General features: G+C 38.0%; 1 protein-coding gene across 1 annotated transcript; it reads right to left on the bottom strand.

Moving 5' to 3' along the window:
- Positions 1-3,676: 3,676 nt before the first annotated feature.
- Positions 3,677-18,191, bottom strand: TpnC25D (Troponin C at 25D). The gene is made up of 3 exons (XM_067767351.1): positions 18,020-18,191; positions 8,255-8,672; positions 3,677-4,080 (listed from the first exon to the last, which is right to left on the bottom strand). Exons 1-3 carry the CDS (start codon positions 18,020-18,022, stop codon positions 4,052-4,054), a joined length of 450 nt encoding a protein of 149 aa, XP_067623452.1. The 5' UTR covers positions 18,023-18,191; the 3' UTR covers positions 3,677-4,051.
- Positions 18,192-18,533: the final 342 nt, after the last annotated feature.

The raw sequence follows: 18,533 nt of genomic DNA, 5'->3' as shown, positions 1-18,533 counted from the left end.
GTGCCGTGAACCCAGGATCTTCGGTGTGGTAAGCGGAGCACGTTACCATCACACCATAGCGGCCGCCTAAGGATTCTGTGGCTGAAATGTTATCAGGTTCAACTGTGATTAGGGAATTCAATATCTACTCTGACATCCAAGCGGGTATCAAGGCCTTCAGTTCAACTATAGTGCGGCGGGTGGTCTGGGAGTGTCTGACCTCGTTTGCGATTGCATGAAACTATTTTATAATACGGTTTATTTGTGTCCCGGGCCATAGTGATATCCCGGGCAACTGTCAAGCGCTTCTCTTCGCCCGCATCGGTACAACTGAACCGGATGAAGATGGCTGTAGGGATTTCGGAATTCTGCTGGCAACCTTTGGTCTGCTCCTGCATAGATGGACCTCGAGTCAGCTCACAAGTGATTTATTTGGTTTTGTTAATTTTCCGACAGGGTGATAAATAATGTATATTGGACCGATTTTCCGTCATTCCTTGTCAAATTTGGAACGTTCTGCAGAACAAAAATCGACACTGATGATGACGCAACGCCAAAACCGGTTTGTCTCGAAACTAAATTTGACAAGGGATAACGGAAAATCGTTCTAATATACATCATCTCACAAGCGTTGGGTAGACACCATCTGGGTTCAATAAGGCTCATCTATCAATGGTCATTGGGGGTTTTATAGGACGTCTCAATATACTGGAAACTCTCTCCTGCTGCAGCTGTATAGAGGATGTTGGGGTGGAATCATCGACACATTATGCTTTATTGTCAAGCGTTTGCCACAACTAAGCGAAAGTATTACGGTCGACACTTACTTGGATCTCCGGAGGATTTATCCCAGGTAGAGGTCGGTCTCATTAGAAACTATGTTGTTGCTACCCATCTCTCCTCTAAGTAGCTTTAGCTACGTCTCCGTTATTTTATGTTGTATCACAAAGGATATTCATGCCTTCCAGGTAAGCTTCCCCTACCCGGGCAGCTATCACCTAATTTAACCTAAACTCAGTCTTAGCTGTATATATGGACCTCCTTTTAATGCTGTGGTTTTAAAATCGGTCAAGAGTTTATGTGTCGACATTCGTCCGACCATCATTTGACAAGAGATTGTGTTGCATATGCCTTATCAAACCCTCACTGACGTGTTTGAATAGCTCCGCTTGTAATACATCAGCGTCCACGCCCTTGTGGTTCTTTATTCTGGTTATTGCTATTCTGACTGTGTTAAAGTCGTGTTGAGGAACACGAGATCGTGTTCATCATCTTCCTTGGGCGGTACATCACTGTCTCCGTTTAAGAGGGCAGAGAAGTGTTACCTCCATAATCTAAGTGCTCTCTGGACATCGGTTAGAAAGTCTCCGTTTTCGTTCTTACAAAAGTTTGGTAAAATATGCGGGCGTTATTACTGCTGGTTAGCAGCTCAAGCTCTTCGCACTAACGCCTTTTTGCCCCTGCTTTTTCCTTCCTTTTCTTTTTAATTCACGGTAGCGTTCACACATCTTCTTGTTGCATTCGATTTTAACATACTCCTCTAGCAGAATCCGTTCTTTGGGTTGCGATGCGGCACTTCATCGTACGAATTCTTTCTCCTCAGTGGCGGTACGAAGTGCTCGAAGAAATATGTTCCCACTCCTCCTGCATTGCGTCTCGCGTTCACTTGTGCTCTCAGAAACCAGGTGTGAGGCTCGTTTTCCGAAATCATTAGCTGTCTGTTGATATTGCAGCCTTACGACTTGTGTGTGTGTTTTTTTTGTTTGATGCTTTTAGCGGCGCAGAGGTAGGCGCGTATTTTGTCTTCAAAATTATAGTGATCCGTGTCGATGTTCTTGGATCGGAACTACTGCTGTTTGAAAAATAGTAATTTACTTTGAGCCAATCATGAGTTCTGATGGGACGGACCGAACCTTGAATTTTTCTTATGAATGCACGTGCTTGCTATTAAGTATCGTATAAATAAAGAAATACCGGCCTAACTTACGAAATGCCGGACACATAGGTGCCGTGTGGAACGCAAGGGTTAATGTAGACAAAAACATGTTCATTATACGTACGATTCAATTACTAGAGGTTTGTTCTTCAATGACGGCAGAGCTTTGACACTCCCAAATTGAAAAATCTGGACGGGTTGCTTTTACGAAGTAAGGAAAACGGGTAATAATTCAATCCCCTTTAGGGAAAATTGTAGTAGAAAGTACCTATAGTAGTATATTAGTAGGTTTTGGAGGAAATAATTCATTTTCTACTAAATATTTCGTGAATTGATAAAGAGCTATGTTGGTTTAGAATTTTATTCAAAATACACTATATCAAAATTTGTTTCAAAAACTCCCTATATGAGCATAAGTTCAATGCATTTTAACATAAGAGGGAGTTAAAGCATTCTGAGGTGTTCTTCAATCTAATTCTAATATAGGGCGTTTTTGTGACAAATCATGAAATGGGAAGTTTTTGAAAAATATTTTGAGATAGGACGATATTGAAAAGGCATCCGACATGGTCTGTCAAATAAAAAGCAAATAATAAAAGAAAAGAAAATGGCTTATTGTCTTAGAACTTTATATTCCGGTCTTGACTTTGACAGAAGAGTTCGGCTTTTATGTGGTCCTGCTACACAGAAAATTTCGAAAAGCTCCTTTACGTTAAGTATTTAATTTCGAATATTCGGAATACGTTCCTTTAATACTACCTCACGAGGTCCGAATATACATAATATTCAAAATACAAACCGATTCCCCAAATTCTTAAATGGAGACGAATGTTCCGAACATACGGAATAAATAAGTTAGCATGATTAATGAGTACATTTCGTTATGGCATCTTCATTATTTACTAATATCATTTTTACTTGAATCAGTTTACTAGTCGAGTTTTTGACGTTGAACGATGAATTTCGAAGTGGTTTAGGATTCGTATGTTCATAGGTTTACGAAAGTGCACGATTCCTTGGTGTCCGTACTTTTCATAAAACCTATGTTCAGCCACAATAATAGATCATGGCATAGTTAATAAATTCATAATAAAATTAAAATAAATGTACTAAGGAATTATGCAGTTCAGTACTTATCGGGTATTTGTAAACTGATTGCTTCCTATTTCTACTACTAATATTTTTCGAAAAATCTCAAAGAAACAACACACTTAACGGATGTCAATTCGATTTGGGAGCAAAATGGCTGCAATTGTCATAAAATTTGTCTGTCGAGCAAACCTCTTGTGATTGAATCATGCATTATACGCACTGTCAGACCAATGAAAAATTTTGTATAATTGGTAATTTTGTCTTAATATCTATTAATCATATAAAATAAAGTCGCTAAATATCGTTGTATGCCCATCACTTCACACAGAATGCTCCGATTTTTAACGGCTTTTTCTATTTGAAAGCTTATATACATGAGATGGACATTTTTAATATAATTCAGAACAATGTCTGACGGGTCTGCTAGTATATACTAATTTTTTGGATCTGCCTATGTGTATGTTTCTATGTAGTAATTTTCAAGTTCATCTCTTCATAATATCAAGTACACAAACAATTTACAATTAAAATAAAATCATTTTTGCATAATTCTTTGGCCACCTGTCTTCCAAATATTACACCAAAGGCGGAAATTCTTGAAATAAACCATAGCATAAACAATTTTTTTGGATCAATTTTATTATATGTAAAACCTAGCTAACGAGCATATATGCATACATATGTACATGCATATGTAGATATGTAGTACTTGTTTGTATTTGTGTGCCGAAAAGGTTCAATTAATAATCATTTTAATACATATACATTTACATAGATAGAACAGAACAACAACAACATCATCAAAATCGAACTATAACAAATGGCTAGCAAAATGTGTTTATGTATATTTGTGTGTATGTATGTCGGTATGTATGTGAATTTTTTAATTTTATAATTATTCGATTTGTTTGTTCTACAAGGAGCAGATGAGCTCGACATTGATTTTCGATGCACTGCATGTGTGTGAACGCATCTGTGTGAACGTATGTGTGTGTGTAGCTGTAAGTGCGCTTCTAGATACGCGTTTGTAAGTGTAATAAAGATTTAATCTCCAGTCATCATCTCCATGAATTCTGAAAAAGAAATTAGCGTAAAGAAAATAAACATTAGCAACAACTAATCGAATACAAGAATATAAATATCTGAAATAAGAATAATCACTACACACTTAATACGAGTCATTCCATCACAAATTGTCTGATTAATTTACGATTTTTGGAAACAAGTATTTTAGCGAGTGCTCAGCCAATCACTAACCCGTCGGGAAGCCACATACCACATATCACAGACCATTGCAATACTGCATATTTGAGTTATTTAGACTACTTTGTGAGTAGTACTTCACAATAACAATTATACTTGTATTTGTGTGCCGTTTTTAAATCAAACTGATTACTGGTTCTTCAGCTTGCGCTGTTTATATACTATCGGTTACCTCGTTCGCCCATTCTGCTAAAGTCTAGATGTTTCACGAACATGCCTTCTAGAACAGTTGTTTCTCATGCTTGGTTATTTAGCTATATACATGGATATCTGTAGTTTATGTTTTTCTTCTAGCTATATACGTGTTTATGTGCGAGTAATAGCTCCTGCTCTTATCTGTTTAATACATAAGTGTATGTGAAAAAATCTCTTCGCTTCGAGCTGCTGGTTATGTGTGTGGAATATTCTGCGTTGCCTTGTATATAAGTGTGGCTGCTTGCTTTATTGTGTGCATGTACATGAGTGTGGCTGCTTGCTTTTTGTTGTTGTAATTATTTACTAACATCATAGTAATGCTAATATTCGCCACAATATGTTCATCATTCATACACATCAATGACCTATAGATTTGTAATATAGATCACCAAGCGGTCATATGTGTTCAAGCCAAAGCTTCAGTGATCTCTTGCTTGGGATGATCATCTAAAGATTTTATTTTTGTTCTGAAATATCCTCTAAGAACTGAACAACACCGGACTTCAAGCAGCATTGTGAATAAGAAGATGCTCCAAAAAGGGGATTTAAGAGTTGTTAAGTACACTATATGGAGCTTCTCCGATCTCTGTGGCAACCTCACTTTTCCGAGGGAAATCCTGTCATAAATATATATGTCACCGTCATTGTTTGGCACCGTAATGAGCTTTAAGCGGATATCGATGACTCGGACGTTACTTTTATCGGAACCCTGTTATAGAAACAAAGTCTGAGGAAGATCGCCACTTAGCTGGAAGAATCAAATGAAGAATGATCTAAGAGCCTTTGTATTTGCACTGAGCTCAAGGTAGTGAAAAACAGAAGTGATGGGATTTGTTGGTCGTCCGAGCATCTTAAACGCGATAAAGTAGGAGAGTATTGTAAACGTGCACTTTCTTATACGTGCGGCCTGTCGACCCTTAGTTTCTTAAGGTAAGAGGTGAACGGTTGGAAGATAATTTGAAAATACGAAGTGGTTGTTGTATGGCTTCTTCCTTTGGAAGTCGAAATATTCCTGGCGGTACTTTTCTTTGAGTCTACCGCATTCATATCCATGGTAGTACTTTAATTTTTGCAAAGCTCCGCAAGAAAAATAGTCTTACAGAGCAAACTCGAAATAGTACGGACTTGATCAAAATAAAAACCATCATAAACTGCGAAAGTAATAGAAAAAGTACGATTTGGACTAAGGATTTTTGATGTGGGGTTAAAGGGGTTGATAAGCGCAATACAAAGCTTTATGGCTTCAAAGTTTCCGCAACCCAATTGCCAACTTGACCTACGCGTGGGGAATCCTGTTACAAATATGAATGTATCATACACATATTTCGCAGGCAAGGCTCTGACGATCCCAAGATCTTCATGGAACTAGGGGGTGGGGAAAGCGATATGGCCTAGAAGGTTAATGTGGTAATATAAATCGTTCCCAAGATGGTCGGGATAGTACTTTAATAATGCTTTATTACCTGAACGTACCGGATCTATATCCGCATCAGAGCCATCAACATCGATAATACTCCCTAAAGCCTCCGGGAAGTGTCTTTATCGTTAATATAACAACAACAACAACTTTTTGGGTGAAAAGTCTTCTCACGTTGATCATCATACTCGTTCTGATATAAAAAAAAATACTTGACGCGATTGACCTCCATCACGATTAAGGCTGAGATTCTCTTCCAATTTGTGTCGTGCTGCTGTTAATTTTTTAACAAATGAGCTAGAAGAAACTCGTTTTACTTAGACTCCGAATGGCATTTGCAAGTCAGATAAATTTTCGCTGAGAATCTTTTCATGGAAGACATTAATTCGGTCCCCTCCACACAGCTGCTGGGGCGAACCAAGTAGTGGCGCGAAAAACGTTTCTTAACTATTTTGAATTTGATTTTCCCAGGGGCCATCGGTGTAATAGGTAAACATGCTACATACACACTACGAAGGTTTATTTTCTTCTTCGGGCACGAATGTCTTACTGGGGCTACATTCCAGCCCTATCGAACCGAGAAGGCACTTACATATACATTCAAACTTACGAAAGCATCTGAAGGCTTTTAACATAGACTAGTCCATCTGATTTTTGGTTTGCAATGTCTTCTTAGTACTGTCTTAGTCTTCCGAATGTCGGGCAGTAGGATATAGTTCAGTACATTATATAGAGTTTCTACTATCCAACTGACACCTTACCTATCCGAGATGAATCTTGACATAAATATTAACGTATGTATTATAATTGATTGGAGTTTGATATCCAAGAATATTTTGCTTATTACACGTGTGCGCACGTGTATTTCGCAAGCGAAGTCCTGGCGAACCCAAGTTCTTGTATCTGAAGCTATACAAAGTTATACCTGATATAAATTTTACCAGATTGATAGCCGACAAAGAAGAATGTTAAATTGTAAAACTTGAAGGTTTTTGTCTATTGGAAAAAAAATAGATAATTGTGAAAATAAGAGCAACAATTTCGACTTTAGACCGAGGATATTTTTAGGTAAAGAGGGGGTACAAAATCAAGAGTTTGGGAGGACATCCTAGTTAGTAAACTTCTCTAGAGTGGTAATAAAGGCGAGCGGGCGATGAAAGAAAACTCGTCTTCTTTAAATTATCAATAGGTATTCCTAAAGAGTTTCCTCTCAACGTGGAACAATGGATATATCGAACCTCAACAGCAGTTTTACTATTTTGACGTAACTCAAAGAATTGATAAAACTGCATAGGATCTAAGAGATCTGCATAAGCGGTGCATTTAGCTCCAATCTTAGTCGGAAATACCCGAATAGAGAAAGCGAGCGTTTATTTGCTGCCATCACGACAATTTCAGCATATTTTAAGCACAAATATTAGCAACCTAGGCGCGGTAAATTGTGTTACGCATTTGTGAATAGAAAACTGATACATGTTTCGTCAGATAGCCAGAGTAAACTAACAGCCTTCCGCTGTTACTTAAAGAACTTTTGGAAGTGGCATATCACTATAGTTTCAGTCTTACATCGGTGCACGGGCACAACGTGCGACAAATCCAGACAAAACTTGGCCTTATTATGGGAAAGGATATAACAAATTTACTTTTAACCCTGAAAAACCGTGGATCGCACTCCTTGAAGTTTTTACTAACAAGGAGGATGCGAGGGAAAAGCTTTTGTTAAGCCAATGTCGGGCACTAAGCAGAAGAAGAAGGTAAAGCGTTTCTAAATGATCTTACGGAGATGTCTAAAAACGAAGTTATAAATATATAAATAGCTCAGCAAAGTAGTTCGATCAACGGTATTTGACAAAGAAGGTGATGGAGACGACATATAGTCAGTGCTAAGGGCTAGCTCCGGCCCTCCCATTTAAAGCTCACTTAGATTTCTAGATATGTTTTGGTTTCGGTCCTGCTATACCCAGTTTTTTAAATGTGTCCCACTCACCTCTTTGCCGCTCTCGTCTAGGATCAATCTACAGCAACAAGTTTTTTAAAATGATTTTTAAAAATATTTCCGTAAAAATATGGAGCCAAAATATCAGAAACAAGTAAGAACATATATAAAGATCTCTTAACCTTAATCGATTAGTCATGGAATGACCCATTTATAACTATAAAAATTTAATTGATACATCAAAAGTGGCACGAATCGAATACGCAATTTCCACTTGAAGAATTGACTGACAACTCAATAAATATTTTCTTTAATTATCTTTTGAAAAATTTGCACGATTTTAGATGCACATTAATTTATTTTATTATTTCATTTATTCATGCAAGTGAGTATCTTTTACACATCCATATTTATCTGTGTGTGTGCATCAACTCACCATCAAAATCTACAGTGCCCGATCCATCTGTATCAATTTCCGCAATAATACCATCCAAATCACTTGATGAGAGTTTATCATCCAATGCCGCTAGAATTTCTTTCAGTGTTGATGTGGTAATATAACCGTTACCTTCACGATCGTACAAACGGAACGCTTCCTTCAATTCTTTTTGTATGGCTTCGGCGTCTTCTTCCTCAAGAAAATGCGCCGCAATATTACAGAATCCATCGAAGTTAACTTTTCCCGTATCTTCGGGATCATTCTCATCGACTAAAGATTGCAATTCGCTCTCCTCGAACATTTGACCCATACTATTGAGTATCGTTTTGAGGCGGAGTGTTTCAATGAAACCGGACTTTTGGGTGTCAAACATTTGGAATGCCTTGCGCATGATGTCCATTTTCTCATCATCCTCCTGCAGAGAGAAAATTTGAGTTAGCTTCTTTGGCGTACTTTTCGTATATACATATTTTCGGAAAAAGTGTACCACAAAGTCTCCTTAATTTGCTATGTGTGGCAGAAGGCCATTTCCAATACCATGCCAATGTTAAAATCGCACAAAATTTGTACAGGCGCGGGTAGTCCCTGGTACATGGTGATAAGAACTTTCATGCCTGGTGGCAGACTTGTAGAGACACAGGGGATGAACGACAAATGGGAACCAATTATCAAATTCAGAAATGTTTTGAAAATCCTTTACGCAAGGAATGAAATGGGAACTATTTTCGTCACAAGAACTACTTCCAATTGAAGCTAGTTATCACGAAGCCGGTGCAACACACACCGGCCAAAGTAGCCTGGGGGGTAAGGTGCCACTGTGTGAAACTGCTTTACTGTTTATTATCGAGACCACAGTTTATATGTTAAATATAATACCCAGCAGCCTTTCGTCTTCCCAAAATTTGTTTGCCCACATTCAAAAGTGAGCCCCGCTTCCCCTCTTCTCTCTCTATCCCATTTCTATCCTATTATATTTTTCTTGTTTCTCCATTTTTATACTCAGCTGAGCAGTGCTCACAGAGTGTATTAATTTTGTTCGCATAACGGTTTCCCCTTAACGGCATAAACTAATCGAGATAGATATAGACTTTTATATATCAAAATGATCTGGGCGAAAAAAGAAATTCATTTAGCCATGTCCGTCCGTCTGTCCGTAAACTCGATAACTTGAGTAAATTTTGAGGTATCTTAATGAAATTTGGTATGCCAGTTTCTGGGCACTCATCTCAGACCGTTATTTAAAATGAAGGAAATCGGACTATAACCACGCCCACTTTTCGATATCGAAAATTTCGAAAAACCGAAAAGTGCGATAATTCATTACCAAAGACGGATAAAGCGATGAAGCTTGGTAGGTGGGTTGACCTTATGACGCAGAATAGAAAATTAGTAAAATTTTGCACAACGGGCGTGGCACCGCCCTCTTTTAAAAGAAGGTAGTTTACAAGTTTTGCAAGCTGTAATTTGGCCGTCGTTGTAGATAGCGTGATGAATTTGGCAGGAACGTTACTCTTATTACTATATGTGTTCTAAATAAAAATTAGCAAAATCGGATAACGAACACCCTCACTTTTTAAAAAAGATTTTAAAAGTCAAATTTTAACAAAAAATTTACTATTTACAGAATATAAGTAAATTATGTCAACTTTCAACACCAACATTTGTCTCCAAAGCTCTCAGCTAAGTATGTAATGTTCGGTTACACCCGAACTTGTTCTTCTTATTCTTGTCCATCTCTAATTGTGTTTAATTTTCTCCCATCCCCGAATCCTATATCACTCCAACTCCCAATCCCACTTCCATTCCCATTTCCACTAATACTTCCATTCCCATAATGCTTCCATTCCCATTTCTAATCTCACACCCTCTCATAATCCCACTATCACTTCCACTTCTAGTCCCACTCCTAGTTCGAAAACGACTCCCATTCCCTGCACCTCTCTTACCGCAATATCCTCATATATCGAATCCCTATACCAAATATGAATTGCCTTCTTCACTTTATGTAAATATTAAACTAGTCCAAGAGGAACCCCTCTACCAAATTTCAAGAAAATGTGCCATAAATAGTATTTTTTCGCATAGGCCGACCACTGGTCCGCTTCCTGGAAGGAATAGTTTCCCATATATGAAGCTAAGCAAAGATATACCTCTTACCAAATCTAAAGCAGACGGAACAGGTCGGTATTTGGTCCACTTCCCGGAAAGAAAAGTTTCTAGAGGTAGTCCTGTACCGAATTTCAAGCAAATCGCACCATAAATTAGGTTTTTTGGCATAGGTCGGCCCCTGGTAGACTTCCCTGACCAAATTGTGTATCCCCTTAAACACACACACAAAATTTAAATAAAATCGACTCAGTCGTTTTGGAGGAGTTCAGTCACAAACACACGTACGATGTTGATGGTTCTTTGCCGGATATAGTTCCGGTACAGGTTCGGGAATGAATCGCAATTCCAATGTCTAACAAATTTAATTTATATACAGTCACCCCTATTCTGCATTTCGACTTGGATTGGAATTTTTTCGATTTAGCAAATTTGGTATTCTGTGTTCCAATCTCTTTCGATCCAACTTCGAATCGTTCGATTTTGCGTATTCTGCATTTCGATCGTAGTTCCGTTTTTCTAAGTTGCAAATTAGTTGGCGGAAAAATATTTTATTTTTATTTTTTTTATTAATTTATAACATAATTTAACAAAAAAGTAAGTAAAACTTGTTAAGAAACGTAGAAGGCTTGATGATGATTATTTTTTATATGTTTCCAGGTCAAAATCAACATGTCGATGTCGAAGTCTTTGGACGTATTTGCCCCGCAAAAGCATCTAACACATACTTGAAAGCATCCTTATTAAGTCGAAAGTTTTTTTGAACCTAAATAAGAAAATAAGTCTTTAAACTTTACCACATTTTAAGCTCAATTTCTTACAATTCGTCACTCATCTCAAATGGATTACACAAATCTCACAATATTTGCCTTTCCATTCTCGCCTATCCATTTTCGTATGCGTTGCTTTCCAACTCCACAAATAATGCCGCGGCTATTGATTCCATTATAATAGACAGCTATAATTTGTGACTGTTCGTTGGGTTCAGCTATATGCCAAAGCAAGCTGCCGGAGTTGAGGAAGGTGAAGCGAAAACGTAAACAATCCTTGCGGAAAGAATAAATAAATCTTCATAAACTATTTTAGGCCAGTGCAATAAAATTAGCATCCTTAAAATTCAGAAAATGTCAACTATATTCGTGCAGGAATCCGTTTTAACAAAACTTGGTGGCCACGGCAGGGAATTGGCCAAAAGAACGACAAAAACAACTTAAAGTTATGAAAGCACTTCACTCAAAAAAATATAACACTGCGGCAATATATTGTATTGCTTTTTTTGTACAAAATGGCGTGGATAATAAAATATAAACGTTTTTCAGTGTTTTTTACAAATTTTCTTTAATTTATTTTGTTCCAATGTTCACACATTCCGTACCAACAGCTGATTTCGAAAAATCATTTGCTCTTCCTCTTCTCTTTACGATTCCGTCGTAATGCAGAATACCAAACTTCGATTGAAGCGGAGCGTAGAACGGGAACGTAATCGAAATGCAGAATAGGGGTGAGTAACGAAGAGTCATATATGGCACTGAAACCATCTTAAGAGAGTCTATTCAGAGTCTGATAAGTATGGAAAATGAGCTGTTTATAAGGCCAAAAGTCTTCCTATATGTCTCCTATTCAAAGTCATAAGATATAAAAGGAATAAAGTTCATATCAGGCGACCATCACAAGAAGGGAAATACCGGACTCAAAAATTAGCTCATAATGAGAGTAAACGATTCGAATTAATACTCCTTTCTGACTCTTTTTTGACACCGAATGTTTGCTGGGTTATCATTTTTTATTACATACCTATTTTTATTTTTAAGAATGATTCATAAAGCTTTATTTACAATTCAAACACTTTTATTACTATTTGTTGTATTTCCTAAAAGGTGAAAACTCTTGAGCTTAATTTTAAACTATCGGCTTATGCAATTTTTCAAACGTTTTTGTTCGAGATCGGAAAATTTTCACATAGATTGGTCCAAATGAACCCTTCGGTTCCTCCACCAATTGCGCTACCAAAAATCCACAAGCCGGACACTCCAATGAGGCCCATCATAAATTTTAAATCGGCACCATGTTACAAACTGTCCAAATATTTAAAAACGATATTAAAAGATACTCTGGAGTTAAGGAACGAATATGCAATAATAACACAACAGATATAGAGAATAGAGAAACTTGAGAACGTAGAACTAACAAAGAACAGCAAATTGGTATTTTTTGACATAAAAGATGTATACCCATCAATACCACTATCGGAGGCTTTGGACATAGTTAGCTCAACAATAGTTCATAATACAAAAAACAAAGTGAAAAGTATGCAAGTCACAAATATGCTAAGAACCACTTTACGTTAAAACTATTTTCAATTCAACAATAAAATATATCGACAAATAAACGGTTTTGGAATGGGCAGCCCCACATTAGAGCCATTCTTACATACAGGAGCCGAAGTCTAAATTAGGCGTGTCGTTTTATGCTAGATACGTGGTTGACATAATATGCCTTTTAACTACTAATAACGAAGAGCTTGCACTGGAGTACCTCAACAAGCAGTACGAAAATATAAAATTTACAATGGAAACCGAAAAAGAGGGAGGAATCAACTATCTAGACCTCGCGATAAATATTGATAAAGTTGGCAAAAGATTTAACTATGACATATATAAATAAAGCCAACGGCCACCGACACAATAATACATAATAGCTCAAATCACCCCCAACAGCTTAAAAATGCAGCAGTAAGGCATTTGGTACATAGACTTGAAAGAGCACCTCTTACATAAGAGGCATATAAGAGAGAGCTTGAAGTCATATATAAAATTGCTGCAAACAACGGATGTAAAAAGCACTAGTAGATAAGCTCAGAAAGACGCATGGAAAACCAAAAAGAAATAATGAAAAGGAAAATAATAACACCTCGACGACTATGACATATACTGGAAAAACAACATATAAATTAGCAAACTTCTTTAAAAATACAACACTAACACAATGCTCAAAACATCGAGCAATCTAGGGCGGAGACTAAGAACAAACACTACCTCAGAGGGTCCGTTTAGCAGCCACGGCGTATACAAACTTACCTGCGGATGGCAACATAGTTACATAGCACGGAATCCAAACAATAAACCAGAGTCTAACTACGCGAATCACATGGTCGAAACTGAATGTTCCCCAGCAAACATCAACAAAACAGTTAGGGTTGTTCACATACAAGCAAAATGACGACGTATCAACGTACTCGAAAACATGGAAATCTACAAACAGAAAACATTCAACGGTACAATAATATACGAACAGATAAACACAATTTCTGACACAATATTCGAGCCTTTAAAACTTGTTTACATGAAACAAAGTAATCACACAGGTACAACAGACAAACACACAACAACAAATAAACACAAAACAATTAACGCACCAAAACAACAAACCCACAAAGAAGATCAAACGACTAAAATTGCGGACTTTTACCTGCCTCAGTCAGCCACATAAAACGATCAGTAAAAGCCATCCTCGGTTCTGAATGAGCACACAGCACATACACAGCACTAAATATACACAAGCATCAATTTTGACAATACCTGTTCATTAGGGCGGGTCGATTTGTGGGGAGGCAAACAAATCGCTCATTGCTCTGTGAAAATCGTATTCTAGGGACCAAAATAAGAAACTTTGCCGAAGGAACCATACCTCTAAAACGAATTCTGATGCCCCCCCCCCCCCCCCCCCCCCCCAATTTGGGTCGAACTTTTGGGTAGGGGTAAATTTTGAAAAATCCCACTTTGACCCATTTAGAGTGCTCCAACCGAGTCCAAATGTATGACCGACCCCCACTAACTTTGGAGGCCCGTTTGGGGGGGTGGGCATCAGAATTCGTTTTAGAGGTATGGTTCCTTCGGCAAAGTTTCTTATTTTGATCCCTAGAATAGGATTTTCACAGAGCAACGAGCGATTTTTAAATCGACCCGCCCTACTGTTCATGTACCTACGAACTATAAATACAGGACAAGCGACAACAACAGATCAGAAAGAAAATCGACACTGATGATGACACAACGCCGAAAGCGGTTTGCCTCGAAACGAAATTAGACAAGGGATGACGGAAAATCGTTCCAATATATATCATTTATCCAACCTGTCGGAAAATCAACAAAACAAAATAAGTTATTCAAAACACCTAAAAAAAGAAGACAGTTCCGGTTTTCAAAAAATAAGTATTAAGTTTTTAGATCTTTTCATGGTTTCCAATATAGGATTTGATTAAAACATAGCATATACGATGAATAGGAGACCTACCGAAAGACCGGAAATTTTTTTTTTTTTTTTTTTTTTTGGTGCTCCTTTATTTGGTCATACATATGTATGTAGCACAAAAAATTTCAGATTTAGGCTCAAAATTTTAAACAACAATTCAGTTGGTATAAAACACTGTAGTACTGGACGGTCAATAACACCTCACTTAGACTGAATGTCTCCATAGTGTTACCAGAATTTGTTTGACGACCAAACTTAAGCACACCAATCAGCTGCCAGGATTTATGTTATAAAATAACTCCTTGGCAAATACTAGAACCTTTCTAGGACCTAGTTTAATTGCGGCCACGAGACCTGGCAACTCTGCCGCGCCTAATAGCTGGAGCCTTGACCTGGCGAGCGCAGGACACAAACACAGATCTGCTGTTACTGACGAAGCCCAACTTATACGCATGTGAGGCCAGAAGTCAGTGACCCGCAAGTATGCTCATTGTGAGCCTTAAGTCTTCTTTTCTCTTTCTGTATATGTCTTTCCTGCTTAATGGATCATATTCAACTCCTGTTTCCTTTTGATTACTTCCACACAGATTACAGGCGATAGCGCGAGTGCTACATCCCCCTTTGCCAAATCATAGGCCTTTCAGTTACCTTTTATCGCTTTTTGCCAGTACAGATTTATGGTCCGGCCTCGGCAAAGTTTTTTAAATGCTTCTTTGTATTCTAGGACTTCTCTTGATGCATTTATATATATACGCGACTGCAGCATAAGCACGCTTCCTTCAGAATCTCTTATTTTCTTCACTGCTATAATTTCTGGCTGAAAGACGTTGCAATAACCTGGCAGCCTGTAGCATCTTCTTATTTCTGGATCGGCACAGTAAAGAGCAGACTTGACCCCTTCCTTTAATTTGGAACCATCGGTATATATACACTTTTGCACCCTGGCGCCAACCCTCCGGCACAATATCTCTTTCGAAGCTCAGGCGCGGGATGATATTTTCCGTTTGCTATGGCCACACGGTCTGCACTCAAGCTGGCCCGAGACCATAAGCCATTTTGCAGTGACTAACGCAATATTTTTGGCCATTCCATTTGCAGGCGGGATGTGTAGCATGGCATGCAAAGCTGCTGTCGGTTTAGTTTTTAGGGCTCCCGTTATGCTAATCATTTAACATCCGCAAACCCCCACTAGTTTTTTAGTATACGTACTTCTTTTGTAGCTGTCCACCAAACAAGGATCCCATAGTAAAATATGGGTTTGACAATTGGCGTAAAACCCAGTGAGAGAGTTTGAGCAATAGTCCCCACCTGCATACTAGCATACTTTTGCATGCATACAGTGCCGCGAAGGTTTTCTTTACTCTCTCTTCTACATGGAGCTTCCACGACAACTTACTATCTAGAATGTACTCCTAGATATTTTGTGCTACATTTTGATTGTAAGGTTACCCCTCCAAGATAAGTCTTAGTCCAAATAGGGATCTTATATTTCCTAGTAAATAATACTAGGTACATTTTTTCCACGTTGGCGGTTATCCCAGCTCCAGATGTCCAGGCATGTACATCCCGAAGTGCCTGATTCATTAGATCCATTAGGGAGTTGAAACGTCATATATATATGCTGTACATTTCACTGGTCCTCCGTGGAACCGCCTAAGCAATTAGGTGATAATCAGCATCCACAGCATTGGTGATAAAACCTCACCCTGTGGCGTTCCTCTGTTTACAAGTTTCGTTGCCTCGCACAAATCCCATAGCGAAGTGATCAATATTCAGCTAAAAATGGGCCGATCCAATTAAGGCCGTATGAACTTCAATAGAGTTGGGGCAGTACATGACTGCTCTTTTTCGAGACATTGTTGCAAGCTCCGGCAAAGTCCAAAAAAACACTTAGGGGATATTCCTGGCTTTCTCTATATTCATGACAACCCTGTGCAATGCAGAATCGACTAACTTTCCTTAGGTGTAAGCATGTTGTGCTGTTTGTAAACACATATATTAATCTCTCTAGGGTTTTGTGCAGAAAAGTTGTCAAACTAATAGGCCCGTAGTCTTTCAGGTGCAGATGACAGGTTTTTCCTGCTGTTAGTATCAAAACTGCTCGAGCTCTTTTCCAAGATTGCGGGATGTGGTGCAGTTTTATGCAACCCTCTAAAAATATTCGCAGCCATTCTACAATGGTTCACCTACCATCTGCAGCATAGCAGGTAATCTCCCATCTGAATCTGGCCATCTGAGCTTGGCCAAAATTTTTATTGCCCATTCAATTTTGGTACTTGTCATTAAAGCTGTTTCCTCTCGCTCCATATTAGGAGTGTAGATGTTGTTACATAACTCTTCCGCATCATCTCCTGATGGATATTGTGTATGTTAAATATTGTCTTAAGAGACTCTTCACTACTAAGTGAGCATTCTTCGTCGTCCTTTCTTATCAGTGCCTCGACCGCTTCTTCCTTAGATAGGACCTTCCTCAGTCTCGCCGTTTCGCTGGAGCATTCCATGTACGCATAGACGCGGCAGGTATGCCTATCGTAAGAGGCGACTAAAATAACAAATTGATTTAAGGGGTTGTGTAGCGCAACCCTTTCAAGAGATTGGCAGCACAATATATAGGTTATCCAACCAAATTGTCAACCTAACTTACCCATGTCGAATCCTGTTACTTCAACAGTCGAGGCTCTGGCGACCCCAATTTCCTAATGGATCTAAGGGGTGGGAGGGCGTTATGGCCTAAAATGTTTCATGTGGTCATACTAAATCGTTCCCGAGACAATCGGGCTAGTACTTTAATGGTGCTTGTTACCGGATCTGCATCCGCCAAAGAACCACTAACATCGATAACACTCCCCAAGGTCTTCGGGGAGGGTCCATATCGCTACAACAACAACAACAACATTGACGCACAGAAATTTTTCCATGAAACACTCTTCGAACTGTTGATTTCACGTTTATAGATCCTTAACAGATCTCTATGTTCGTCCCAGCAAAGTTTGGAGTAGTTTCTAGAACATTTTTGGTCTATAAGTTACACATTATTATTACTATTACATAAATGATCTTGAATCACAATTTAACTTAGAAAGACGTTATGTAACTTTTGGAAAATTCGCGTATCACATTTTTGAAATGAATTCTTTAATTGTTTCTGGATCCACAGGCGAATAATATCAAGGTACATCTTTATTTGTGAAGTGTGTGTGAGTTTTCAGTTTTTAGGAGTTTTAAAATTGCGTTATGATCGCTGTCTGTTTTTTTCTTATCCTGGCATCCCATATAAATTTTCAACACTCATATTCTTATTATTACTATAATTTTTTTTTATAATCTTTTGACATTTCATTGTTTTTTTTTTAATTTTTATTTAAATTTATTTTTAAATCCAACCACATTTTCACATAAAATTACCATTTTTATATGTTAAATATGATCACCGCCAAACAAAATTAAAATTTTGGTAGATGACAATTGAACCGCACGCGCACACAACCCTCCTGCGATAATTCTTCTACTTGATTGCTTGATCTTAACGGTGATCAACACTTTCGCACTTCCACGGTGGATGAGATTCGTTGATAAACTAAAATATTAAATGTGCAAAATCAATATTTATAACATTGTATGTATGTATGTATGTATATCTGTGATCAACTAGAAATTTTTCGTTGGAATGTATATGTGTAGATACAGTATGCATGTATGTGGGTGCGTAATCGTACTTGTACTTATACCGCAGTATTAACCGACTCTTGTACTTATACCGCAGTATTAACCGACTGAGTATATAATAAGAAAAATTCATATACTCACTGTAGTATATCAAGTCAGCCAAAATTTGCCCAACATATCATCTCCTCTACCTCCACCACCACAAAAATGAACTAAATAGCAAATCAGCCAAAAGATCTATCCATACGCCACC

This window comes from Eurosta solidaginis, chromosome 2 (assembly GCF_040869045.1).
Source record: "Eurosta solidaginis isolate ZX-2024a chromosome 2, ASM4086904v1, whole genome shotgun sequence".
Lineage (NCBI taxonomy): Eukaryota > Metazoa > Arthropoda > Insecta > Diptera > Tephritidae > Eurosta > Eurosta solidaginis.
Note: the sequence above shows the minus strand (reverse complement) of the source record. Positions and strands in the feature narration are given on the sequence as shown.